Raw genomic sequence first — 13231 nt, forward strand, 5'->3', positions numbered from 1 at the left:
GAACTATTCTACCTCAGCAGAAGTTGACAATTTCTAATTATTTCCACGTAACTTTCATAGAAGTCTTCCTATTTTGTTCAATGTGTATTTTTTATTTTCTTGTATAAATTAGCAAGGAGATTTTCCGGGAACTAGTCTTGGTGGTGGTAGTGGCGGCGGCAGCAGCATCCTGCCACAACACCCAATGGAATAATTTAGCTGTGTGACCTATTTGGCCAAAGCCTTCCTCAGAAAGAAAGGAAGGCTCACACATTCACGTCTTCTCATGCACACATTACCGCTATGTCCGGTTGCTCTTGCCAGATTGCAACTGTTATATTGGAAGAAACCAGCAATCCTGAATGAAGCAGGGACAGGGGAGGAAGACAATGGGGTATGGGTGGGCACACAGAAGAGCACTCTGTGGCTGATCATGCGAAGACAAGAAGGCAGCAGGACTAGCCTGCCAGGCACAGCACCAAGAAGCTGTGGGGGAGGGAAAAGGAAGGTGGGTTACAGGAGGAGGAGGAGGAGGAGGAGGAGGAGGAGGGGGGGGTGCAGGAATGGAAACGGAGGTGAGCAGAGAGAAGGTACTGGTGGGTGTGTTCACAGAGAGTGACTCAATATCTGTGAATGAATGTGAATGTGAATTGGAGGGGGGGGGGGGTTTAATGATAAAACAGAGCAGAAACTATTTGGCAGATGGTGTGGGGACAGTAGGTATCAACTGCTGTGCTCTACACACCTTCCGAACAGTTTCTGCCCCCTTTGTCCTATCACAGCCTCCCAATTCATATTATCTAACAATGTGTGCATCACTCTCTGCCAACATGCCCACCAATGTTTTCTCCTATCTGCTATCTCATCTCCCCATTTCCTGTCCCTACAGCTTCGACACTACCTGGCAAGCTTGTCCTGTCACTTAATACTCTGTAATCTTTCTCCCCTCTCCCATCCCTTCTCTGCCTCACACATGATGGCTGCTTTTGTTCTATCTTACAGTCGCAGTCCATGGAACACAGGAAACTAACACAGCACTGGATACTGAAGTGTTCAGCCCAACAAGATTTAAGAAAAATATTGTACCCCATCAGTAATACTCGTCTTTGAATCCCAAAACCTACTCATGTGGCAGTTATATAATCACTGGAAAAATAAGTGTCCATTTATACAAAATGTTAACAATTGCAATGAAGGCATTAATACAGTAAACCTGAGACCATTAACATGTGACATCATTTAAAATAAGCACTTCTGTTTGAAATAAGCAGATTTTAAATTCAGTTACCAATTAACTGGATTAGGTGCTTACGGTCTTACCATGAACTGCTTCACTGAGAGGGGGAAAGTAGCGGAGTACAGCAGTATCTGCCTTTCTGATGGTAACTGTGCAATGACATGATCCAGCATGCCTTTGAAGTCTTGTGAGAGTAGTTTGTCAGCCTAAAAATCAAAGCAAAAAATTTAAGAATTACTACTACTGCTGACACACACACACACACACACACACACACACACACACACACACACACACACAGCAATAATATTTCTAATTTAAATTATAGTTTGGAAAGCCCTGCAAAATTTAAGATTTATTTGTGAGGAGATTTCGAGTAATGTAATGTCAATTGTAAATGTGGCAAAAAGATTTAAACCACCCTTCACAGAATATAATACTTACTAAAATCAATAAAGTTGTTATACTCACTTTGGATAATTTTATAGGTGACTACACGTAACTGCACACTTGCACAAGTGTGCTTCGGTAAGCATGCTCAAGAAGATGAGGATAATTTCACACGAGAGTCGCGATTGTACAAGCAGCCCGATTCTTGACAATTTCGATTATGCATGCTTGTGTATGTATGAAGAATGTGGAGGCTAGTGGAAGCCTTCGTCAGTAATTTGATTTGATTTCCATTTTTAATTTGGTCCTGTTAAATTATATGTTGTACAGAAGTTTTATTGTAATGTAGGCTAAGTCAAAGAATACAATATTATATGGAGAAAAAGACAAGAAAAAGAGCAATACTGTGAATGTTTCCATAGCGTAACTCCCATGATTAGTTAATCTGGGAATAATATTTTCGTTTCTTTAACCACTATTCCCAGTATCACTTTTTTCCGTAATGGCAAAAAGGTTTTCAAAGCCAGTGCATCATCACCTGGGCTAAACCTTTTCTGATGAACTGATGCTTGTATAAGCATCCTTGAATCATGTGGAGATGTGCAGAACTGGTGTGTGATTGCGCAAGCATGCTTGCCCATGGTTCTTGTCAAACATGCAGTTACGTGTGTGGCCACCATAACAGATCACATTATATCTCAGGACTACAGAATAGGTAAATGATATACTAGGTTTGTTCAAAAATTTCAGAACATTCGTAATTTTGTGCCAATGGTGTGATGGTATTGGCATCCCTGCGCATGCCTGTGTTTTATGTGTTTTACATCTGTGGGTTATTGTTCAAGGCCGCATTGAGTGGAATGTTGTGTCACACAGTTCGCAAATTTTGAGATGCCAGCATTAGAGAAGCAGTGTGTCTGCATTAAATTCTGTGTGAAACTCAAGAATACCATTACAGATACACACTACATGATGCTTGAAGCTTATAGTGATGAGTGCTTAATTTGTACTTGGTGTTACAATTTGTTCACATGGTTTAAAAATGGCCAGACAGTGAAAGATGATGCTCTGTCAGCATGTACTTCGACGTCTACTGATGATACTAACGTCTGGATCATCATCAAAATTAGGCACGCCAATCTAAGACTGACTGACTTAAATATACAGAAGTATGTAACATTTCATTCGGTTCGTGGCATAAAATCCTGACACAGCATCTTGGAATGCATCGTGTTGCAGCCCATGTTGTCCCACAGCTCACGAGTCAACACCAGAAAGACCTTTGCTTCACAATCAGAAGAGCTTCCAGATCACACAAACAACAACTAGATGTTCCTTAAGAGAACCATAACTGGCAATGAGATGTGGCTCCGTGATTATGATGTTGAGAACAAGATTCAATCTTCACAATGGGTCAGACTAAAAAAAGCTCATCAGGTCAAATGTCGAAGCCATGCTGATAGTTTCCTTTGACTTTGAAGGATTAATTCATCATGATTTTGTGACACAGGGACGAACTTAATGGTATTATCGGGATGCATTGTGACACCTGCAAGAAACTGTGAGAAAGAAACAGCCTGAAACATGAGGAGACAATTCAAGGCTCTTGCATCATAATGCCCCCACAAATCATCCCCGTTAGTTTGTGACTATCGCACAAAAAACTAAATCACTGTGCTGCCTCCCACACTACTCTCCAGAGCTCACTGCAGTGGGCTTATTTACAAAGGATGAAGATTTGTAACGATAGACGAGATAAAAGAAAATTCACAAACAGTGCTTCGCACGATCCGGCAGGAGGCGTACCTAGACTGCTTAAGGGATTGGGAGCGGCGTATCAATAGTGTAGGAGAGTATTTCGAAGTAGACCATGCACAATACATAAGAGGTACACAAAGGAACATTGTGGCCTAATTTCTGGAATTTTTTGAACTTGCCTCGTACTTCAATCCATGGTTGTTACAGCCTGTGCTGCATAAATTCTTTGCCCCCAATATTTACTGAATTATTAGAGAAACTCAGTATATTCAATGTGGAAAGTTCCAGAACCACTCCTACATTCTGTCCAGTTACAGGAGGGTCATACAGGTTGTGCAAAAATGGTTGTCCTGCTTGACTATGAGAAATTCCACAAAACATGCACCTAACAACAGTTAGGTGGGTGTATGCCTCAAAAAGAGAGAATCCATACCACACACACAACCATGCTGGAAGGATATCTGAAGAGTCAAGATAAACAATGTTACTGCGAAAGTGCAGCATTCATGCCAGTGGTTGCAGGAGCAATGAACTGGACAACTGACTGATCTAGCTTTGTAACACTGGCCAATATGGCCTTGCTATCTTCCTACTGTGTATGAATGAAAGCAAGAGGAAATTACAGCCATTATTTTTCAGAGTGCATTCAGATCTACTGTACAGCTCAGTTATGGCATCCTCTTATTTGAATCAATCTTGAGGTAAAACAGAAACAATCCTTAGGCAAAATAGGGGGAAAGGCACTATCTGAATCTCAAAATAAGGAAGTTATCAGCAAAACTAAACTGGGATTCTACATTTTGCAACATAGAACGTTAGCTTTCTTTATAGGTTAGATCATTTAGAAAAATTTATAGGTCCTAGTTGTAGTGGGAATTAGAGATATGTGGGGGCAGGAAGACCAACACTCACCATTAGGTGAATAGAAGTTTATCCACACAAATACAATGAGAACCAATAATGAACATTAAGGAAAGTGCTCCATTAAATTCCAAGCTTGAAGCTGAATAAACTACATTTCTAATACATCAGTTTTTGCCATCTTCAGATTAATTCAGTCTTCAAGCTCACTCTGAATATGGCCGAATGGTATATGGCTGAAATATAGATTAAGTGGAATATTTGTAGCTGCACTCTTGAAATTTAACGAACAGACATTGTGCCACAAAAAATGTGAGATTAAGATATTCTAGCCAACATGATGATGGCTTTATTACAGCCAAGATATATACAACGCCAATATTCGATTATTTTACCTACTAGCTCTGCAAATGAAAAAAAGGATGTACAATAGAAATTATACCAATGGTTAAGGGAGATGAAAATTTAACAGTACAGGAATTTAACAGTATGAAATGGAAGAGAATGAAAAGCAGGAGAACACTGACATTAGGAAAGGAATTAATGGGGAAGCCTCCTGGTAGAATATTACACATAGCACAGGTTTTTTACTAATATTTAAATTAACAATCATGAGAGAGGGCCAAATATGTGGAATAACCCAGAGACACCAGGGGTTTTAGATTCTTATCACAGTATGACATTTTGAAACCAGGTTTTAAATGACAAAATTTTTGGAGGCAGCTGCTGACTAATTTACTGATTATAAAAACTGAAGAAATTGCAAAAAATTAAGAAACTGAGGAATCTAAAGAAACAGGTTGTTTAGTATGTCAGAGGGAGCATTAGGGACAAATTGGTGGAAACAAAAGAAATACAATCTTAGACTAACATTTTTGAGAGATTAAACAGTGAAGCAGCAAGGATCAAAAAGACAAAGCCTAGGCCCAGTAGAAATCACTGGATAACTGGGGATATTTCATTTCACTGACTAAATAAGGAAATACAGAAATGGGCATCAACAAAGTGGCAACATGTCTAAAAATTGAGACTAAGTGTAAAACCAAAAATCATCAACATGAGCCACATTTCTGAACCTTTCTTCCCTGGGGGCACACTGACACCCCTACATATATTTCCCTAGATGCACAAAAGCAGACATGAAAGTACATAGATTTTTATTATTATGGAATTACAAGTACAACTTTCACAAATTATGTACAACTGTTTGATAGAAACATATGAACATAAGACCTAAAAAAGATCCCAGAAACAGAGACACGAGATTTAAAACTAGTGTGACTTGTCCAGCAATTTTTGCAATGCAGATCTATGTGTGAACGAACTCTTGACAGACACTCTTCTCACCGTCCACAACTAGGAGGCGAAACCTGCAGTCATGTTATATTCTTCAATGTAGAAATCCAGACTTGTGTCAGTACGATGTGGAAAATGGTAGTAAGAGATTTGCTTTATTTGTGTTATCTGGGTATTCAACTTTGAGATCCAAAACACATCAGCACAGCATTTTCTTTAAATTTCAGTCTTGGGACTGTATTTGATGATATTTCCCTAACTTGCTATTTTTTCAGAGCTGTTTAACTCCTCTCTGGACAGCTTATCCTCATCAGGTGCAATCAATCACTCATGGCCAGTAGTCAAGATCAAGGGAACACATTTGGATACTCCTCCTTGTAGCTCTGATAGATGCACTTTTTTGCGTTCCTTCATCTAATTTTTTTTCTGTATTCGATTCACTTGACATGATGGCCACAGCTGGTAAAGTAGATCATTCTCTCTTGTTGCATAGATCCAAAGATCAAGTTTTTTGATACTGTGTTGATTTTATAACTTTACTATATGATCGTTTCAAGCTACTCCTATATACTTGAATTCAAAGCATTAAGTTTGTTGAAAGTTTCTGAAAAGTAAGCCAGCTCACCACTCGGAACAGGTTTTTTTTAAAGACATTCACAGTAATTCAAACTTATCATTAGTTTCAGAAATGCAAGTAGTTTAAGTTTTATAGCTCTGGTAAGTATTTTTCCTTATGATCTACACATTTCTTTACAGAGTTTCTTAAACAAGAGCAATTTTACATAAGTTTTTACACAGTTGAACACTGGAACAACCAAATATTTTTCATGTGTAATCTTTACCATTAAAGCATCTATGTAAAAAGCAATGTAATCATTACTAATGGGTTTTTGTTCCACACAAAAGTCAGAAACCCCTTTATATTTCTCATCATTGCAGAAGCACCAACAGTATATACAACAATGCTATCAATCCACTTTAGTCCATTATCTTTAAAGAAACTCAAGAGCAGTAAATACACTGACTGCAGTGCTTGCCATTTCCAGTTCTAATCAAAACAGTTTTTACTCAATTTCTGACCCGCAAACAAATTTCACAAAAGATGATAATGAGCTTTTCTGGAAATGTCGGTGCTTTCATCCAACTGTAGATTAAATTGCTCAATTGTTTAGTTTTGATAAATTACTTTGGGTATCATAATGTGTCAAACTATCATTTGACAGAGGTATCTTTGAAGCAGCAACCATTTATGTGCTGGCCAAATTTGCTCTTTGTCCATGGGTGGGGCTTCGGTTTCTTGGAAATCATTGCAATTCTGAATGATAAAATTGCTTTATCAGAGCTTCATTTGTTTTTTCATTATGAGAGAAGGGCCTGAATGAAAGTATACAAACACTGAAAATATTCTTTTTGAGAGAAGCTGCAGTAGTTTAGCTCCAAATAACTTTTCAGCCTGTTACGTACCACAGACTCATTTGTTAACGCTGCACTCCACACCAAATGTTCTGGTCCAAGCTTATCCCACTCAACTGTTTACACACATCCGAAATTTACGTTTTCTTCTTCATAGTGGCTGTTATGTTGGATCTTGCCTGATCCTAGTTTTAGACACTTCAGAAATCCCATGTATGGCCTCTAGAATTTACTATCACCAGAACACCAAGTCATCCTCATCAACTAGCATTCTCAGTAGACCAGACTAGTAACAACATTTTACCTATGCAATTACTCCTTGGTCCATTGGTGTATAATGGCAGTCACATTATGAGGTGAAAGTTACAATGAGACCATCAGATACAAGAATCCTTTCATCAGAATGTGAAGGGGCATTATCAAGCAATGAAACAGCCTTATGTGGCAATCCTTTCCTCTTCTAGAAATGCCGAACACCTTGGAGAAAAGTGTGAAACCGTTTTTGAAAATTTCACTATCCACCCATGCTCCTTTTTGGTTGTAATGACACACAGTAAGATCCTTAGCTGCAATCTCCTTGAATGCTCATGTTTTATTTCTCCACCAGTAGTTTCAGAAGCATTAGTGGTGCACAACATTGTGATGCATTCTTTTGATGACTTGGGCAGTATCCAAGAGCATGAACTTTGCTCTTAAAATCAAGGGTTCTATTTGGTAGGCATTTCCGATACAGACCACTTTCATCTACACTGTAAATTTGGTCTGGTGTGAAATTCTGTTCTTCCATATACCAGGTGCTTATAATGAAAGTTTCCCTATTTAACACATTATAGCATGGAAACAAACTACCATACAAGCACCAAACTTTGTATCATTAACGTCCAGAGGATGAGGGTGCACGATTTCTATGCATCTTAATGCCACCATTCAGTTCCAACCGTGGCCACATGGTACTGTGCTCAGTCATCATGAATCATAGTCTCAAATCTGACCAGTTACAGTGCACTTGTTTACATGTCAACATGAGCCTTGACAAAATAAGCAGGGCATTACTGGTAAAGCTCTATTATCAAAACAATAAGAATGCTGTAGCTGCACTTCAAGAATATCACCGGCTGAAAGGATTATGGAAGGCTCCTCTCCATCTGCTGTATGGAGCATGAAGTTCGAATCAACTGGAGAACTGGGTGTCGCTCCGAGAAGAGGCCATCGACATGTTCCACCACAGGTGGTTGATGAAATCGCTGTTGCTATGGCAGACAATGCTGCACCCAATTCCTGATTGTCAGGCAGTGTACATGCTGTGTCATGACAGTAACACCCTGTGGTCCACTGTACAGAAAGTCTTCGACCCATTCTCAAATGGTACCTGCGCAAGATCCATATCTTAGAGCAGCCTGCACCACAGGACACACAATGACGACTTGACTTCACCCTCCACTTTCTCGCAAGGACTGAAGTTGATTAGGGCTGGCCCTGGATCATCCTCTGGACAGGTGAAGCTCATTTCTCTCTGACAGGTGAGGTGAAAACAACTGCTGAGTGTGGGGATTTTCATCTCTAATCACTATGGATGAAGTTCCTCTGTATGCTGAACATGTCACAATATGTTATGGTTTTCCAGATACATTCATCTTTGGTCCATTCTTTGATGAATAGGTTGGCACTCAAGGACGAAAGACATGCAGTGAGACAGGCCTGTGTTACTGCAATATGCTTTGCCAGCATTTCATACCCACCCTACAGGAGACACATTAAAGGGGCCCCATTCTACATCAGTCATGAAGAAGTTTACTGGCTTCTCCAAAACACATTTGGGAATGGTCAAATTATCAGCCAATTATTTCCAAATGCTTGGCTGGCACAATCACCTGATCTCGCACCTTGTGGTCTGGTTGTGGGGCTACCTGTAAGACAGGGTTTACGAGGGGAACATTCACACATGTGCTGATATGAAGTGCAGCATATCAAGAGAGGTAGCCAACATACCTACAGATTTGCTTCTTTGTTCTGTGCAAACTGCAATGTTGCAGTTCTGGACACTGAAGAGCACTATACTGAGCCCCTTTTGTAGCAGTAACAGTACTGGTGTGTAATGGTATGCTGTACCATCGCAGCACATTAAAAGTGTTTCAATTGAATTGATTCTGCATTATTTCTCTTCCTCATGTCCTTGACATTAATGCTATCAAGTGTGGTTCTCATTCAGTAAGTAGTTTCTGTGGTAAATGGAGAAAGTTTAATTATAACCACCTGGTATTTCTGAAACTCTTACTGGAATTGATAAATTGCAGCAATATTTGAATTAAGCTGCTCACCTTACACAGTACGTCCACAAATCCCATGTCAAGCCATCACTGCCTTTGTTATCCTGCTGGCCATTTCCCATTTCCATTTAGGTTGAAACTAGTCTTTGCCACTGTTGTCTTGTCTGCTCTAAGGACATGTCCGTACCAACGTAGGCTGCTTTCTCTCATTTTGTCTACTACTGGTGCAATGCCGTATAGCCTGTGAGCTTCATTATTTGTGACATGGTCATGGAATGTTAATCCCATGTCCACCTAAGCATTTTTTGTCTCCATAACAGCAAGTCTTTGCTCTACTTCCTTTGTTGAAGGCCAGCATTCAACCTCATACAGCACAACTGGACAGATTACCAATCGGTATGCTTTTGATTTGAGCCTGTTTGGAATTTTCTTGTCGCATAGTATTCCACTAGCTGAACATCATTTGAGCCATGCACTGCTAAGGCGGCAGATGGAGATTTCTGCAGTGAGATTTCCATCGGCAGCGATTGTCTGACCCAGTTACTTTAAAGTCCTTGCTGTTGGGAGGTCAACACCATTGATTCTGATAGTTACAGAGTCATTTAAATCTGTGGAAAGGTAATATGTTTTCAACACACTGAGCCACAGTCCTACATCTGAAAGCCAGTCATTCCAGGCTTGGACTAAGTTTTAGATCATTCTTATCTTCACTGGCCAGTAGCACATCATCAACATACAGTAACATTAAGGGTGAGGTTTTCTGCAGGTTTCTTGTGATGGTACCCACGATAGTGATAAACAGGAGGAGTGAGAGCAGATCCCTGATGAACTCCCACGGAAATAGGGAAGTCGTCATAGTCCGGCAGCTGACTATCCAGCTTTTCGGGTTCTGGTAGAGCAGCCTGACCCACCTAATGAGCTCTTCGGGTACTCCATGTTCTCAGAGGGCAAGCCAAATTAACTTGTGTGGCACTCTGTCAAAGGCCTTTTTGAGGTCAAGAAAGGCAAAGTGTAGCCGTTTTGACTTTTCACAGAGCTTTTCGATAAGCAGGTGAGCTGCATGGATAACATCTGTCGTCCCACAACCCTTACTGAATCCACACTGATTGCTGGAGAGAGAATTTCTCAGATCCTTTTATCAGTGATGTGTTCAAATACTTTCATGGTGTGTAAAAGAAGGTGTATTGGGTGGTAGTTACATTCAGCTGGGCTTCCCTTCTGCTTCCAAATTGGAACTGTTGTGCTACATGTCTAGTCATCTGGAATCCTACCCTCCTCAATGATCTGTAATCAACCATTCAGCTGAATCCCAGTGTTTTGATTTCCACAAGTCTGAGGAATATGATATGGCCCCGTTGCATTTCCGTTTTTCATTTTCTGTAATGCTTTGACAACCTCATCCTTGGTGACTGATGTAATGGGTCCCTCTAATGGAGTTGACACTAGAATTGGAGCATGTGGAAACTCCTCATTGCAAACTTCCTCAAAGTATTTCCTCCATCGCTCTGCTACTTTCTTTCTGATGGTGGCAAGTTTGCCTTCTTCATCATTGATTCCCCAGAATCTTTCAATGTCTGCAGTTTGTTTATGGTACTGCTTCACCAGTCTAAGTTCTTGTTCTTCATTAGGTTTTTCTAGTTTATTGCAGACTTAGCTGAAGTGGGCTGATTTGGCTGCTGCAACTGCCTTCTTTGCTGCATTTATAGCTTCATGGTAATTCTTCCAGTTTTCATCTCTCAGAGGGGAGGAACCTTTGGTATAGCTGCTTTTTAAAGTGCACAGCCTTCTTCACCTCAGTCCAGAGCCATGTTTGGCTATCGATTTTATGTCTGTCATTAAGGGCATCCCATGTTCCTATGTCAGTAATAGGGGGAAGGGTGATGGATGAAAATGTCTCTCTCTGCTTCTTTGAGTTGCCACCATTTAGTATGTGCTGGGCCACTGCATTCTCTCTTCCTTTGATTTGGAGATTTGATGCACAATTTGAAGATAGCAGGCAGTGTTGTATAGCAACTGTTTCATATGGAATAGATTTTGCATCCAAAACAGTTTAGGTCACGTCGCTGTACAAGAATGAAATCTATCTGGCACATGTTGTTACCACTGTAGTAAGTCCAAAGGTGGGACATCCTCTTCTTGAAGGTGTTTGTGATGACTAATTTGTGTGTTTCTGCAAAGTTCAATATTCTCTCCCCATCTACATTTCTATGTCCAGCCCCATTACTACCAAGGCATCTGCATTTGAACCAACATGACCATTGAGATCACCAGATATGACAGTATCCTCAGGTGGCACTTCTAAGATCTTATCATCAAGCAACATCCAACAGTCATCTTTTGTCTTGTGTGTGCAGCCTGTTTGCAGAGCATAACACACAGATCTCTGAATGTTCCTCTCATCTGTAGCCAAGACCACTTTCATCAAACTGTCATCAAATTGCTCTAATTTTGCTACATAGTGCCAAAATTTCAAGCTAACAATCATCCCAACCCCTTTGATTTCTAAGAAACTGGGAAAGCACAACATAACTGAAAAGTCACTGGTTCACAGGGCAAATCCTAAGGGATCAAAGAATCAACAATTTAGGAATGGAAATTGACTGTGGGAGGCAAGGGAGTGGGAGATGGTCTTCAATTTTTACAAAGGCTTAACAACAGTAAATGGTTCAAAATACTGTAGTCTGCGTTAGCCAAAGGATTACATATTGTTCTGCAGAAGAAAACTGTGGAAAGAGAATAACTGGCAGACTGTGATTAACACTTGGGTTAACACAAAGCTTTGAGTATGATGACTCTACACTGTATGAATGTAGAAGTCATGTTCAGGAGACAAAATGGCTGGGAAATTAAGTATACTGTTTCTCAGTATTTCCTTATCTGCTTTCGTAAGGAAAATTCCTAATTTATAGCACAAGCCTAAATCAAATTACCATGAATTCTTGTGCAGTTCAATATATCTTTCACAACTTTTCACATAGCATCATGAAAGAACTATTGATCATTACTATACCACAGAAAGTATCTGCCTAATTCAAAATCTATGATCTTTTCAATTTTAGAAGAGTGTTTCAGGGGATGCACAGGAAGGTACAAATTGACATGCTTCAACATTATACACTGACTGCCACCACTGATATCATGTGTAGTGTCTTACTTAAATGAACCTACAGATATTTTAGTGATACAACACCATGAAAAATGTCAGTCTTTCAGTTAGGTTGTGTAATCACCTGTATCTACTAATTTGTTGTGACAACTTTCTGTTAAGTGAGGTCGATCTGTATCAGAAAAGTTGTCAAATTTTGGGAAGTTAGTGTTTTACAGTATACTTGAGACAGCTACCCACAGAGGAAATGTACACTAATCTTCCATTTCAGCACTCTGCATTCCTACTTTGGTAACAGGTAACTGAACATCATTAGCAGTAAGTAATGACACTTATCCACCAATTCATATTGGTTTTTGTATTCTACAAAATAATGTGTCACCCTACATTTCAACAATACTATCTAATCATATAGTTGAACTTTTTCCCTGGAATTTCCAGGACTATAGCTGGGTTTGTCAAGAAATACAAACAACAAAGTTGTACAATAAAGGGAAATATTAACTAACTAAACCTTAGTTAAGAACAAAATGTTTCAGAAACTTTACAATAGCCTCTTTTCTGGGAGCAGGACGGGGTAATGAAAAACATGTTATCTGTATTTCCATTAAAAACAGATGTATTCAAATGTACCCAAAACTTCTAAATCTTCCCATGCTTTGAAATGGATAAAATTGTTGAAGAGATCTGCATAATGCTTTTAGATTATACTTTCTAATCAAAAAGAAGCAATATACTAAAACCTCATTTATCCATCCCTCATTAACCTGGGTTCCCTATATCTGGATTCATTTTTGTTCCCTTTTCCTCTAATAGAAAAATGCATACTGGAGAACATGAAACATGTATACAGAAGACAGCTACTGTGTAGTTTCTGAGCTGAAACCAGTAAATAGAAAAAAAAAGGTTTTTTTTATGGTTGCA

At 39.5% G+C, this 13231-nt stretch overlaps 1 protein-coding gene across 2 annotated transcripts in view; it reads right to left on the reverse strand.

Annotated features, from left to right (window-relative positions):
* Positions 1-13231, reverse strand: part of LOC126194961 (ATP-dependent RNA helicase me31b) — a 45613-nt gene that overhangs the window by 21492 nt on the left and 10890 nt on the right. For both annotated transcript variants that reach the window (XM_049933355.1, XM_049933354.1), the window contains exon 7: positions 1300-1422. In XM_049933355.1, the coding sequence (XP_049789312.1) occupies positions 1300-1422 (123 nt within the window). The remainder of the gene's footprint in view (positions 1-1299; positions 1423-13231) is intronic.

The sequence above is a fragment of the Schistocerca nitens genome, chromosome 7, assembly GCF_023898315.1.
Source record: "Schistocerca nitens isolate TAMUIC-IGC-003100 chromosome 7, iqSchNite1.1, whole genome shotgun sequence".
Lineage (NCBI taxonomy): Eukaryota > Metazoa > Arthropoda > Insecta > Orthoptera > Acrididae > Schistocerca > Schistocerca nitens.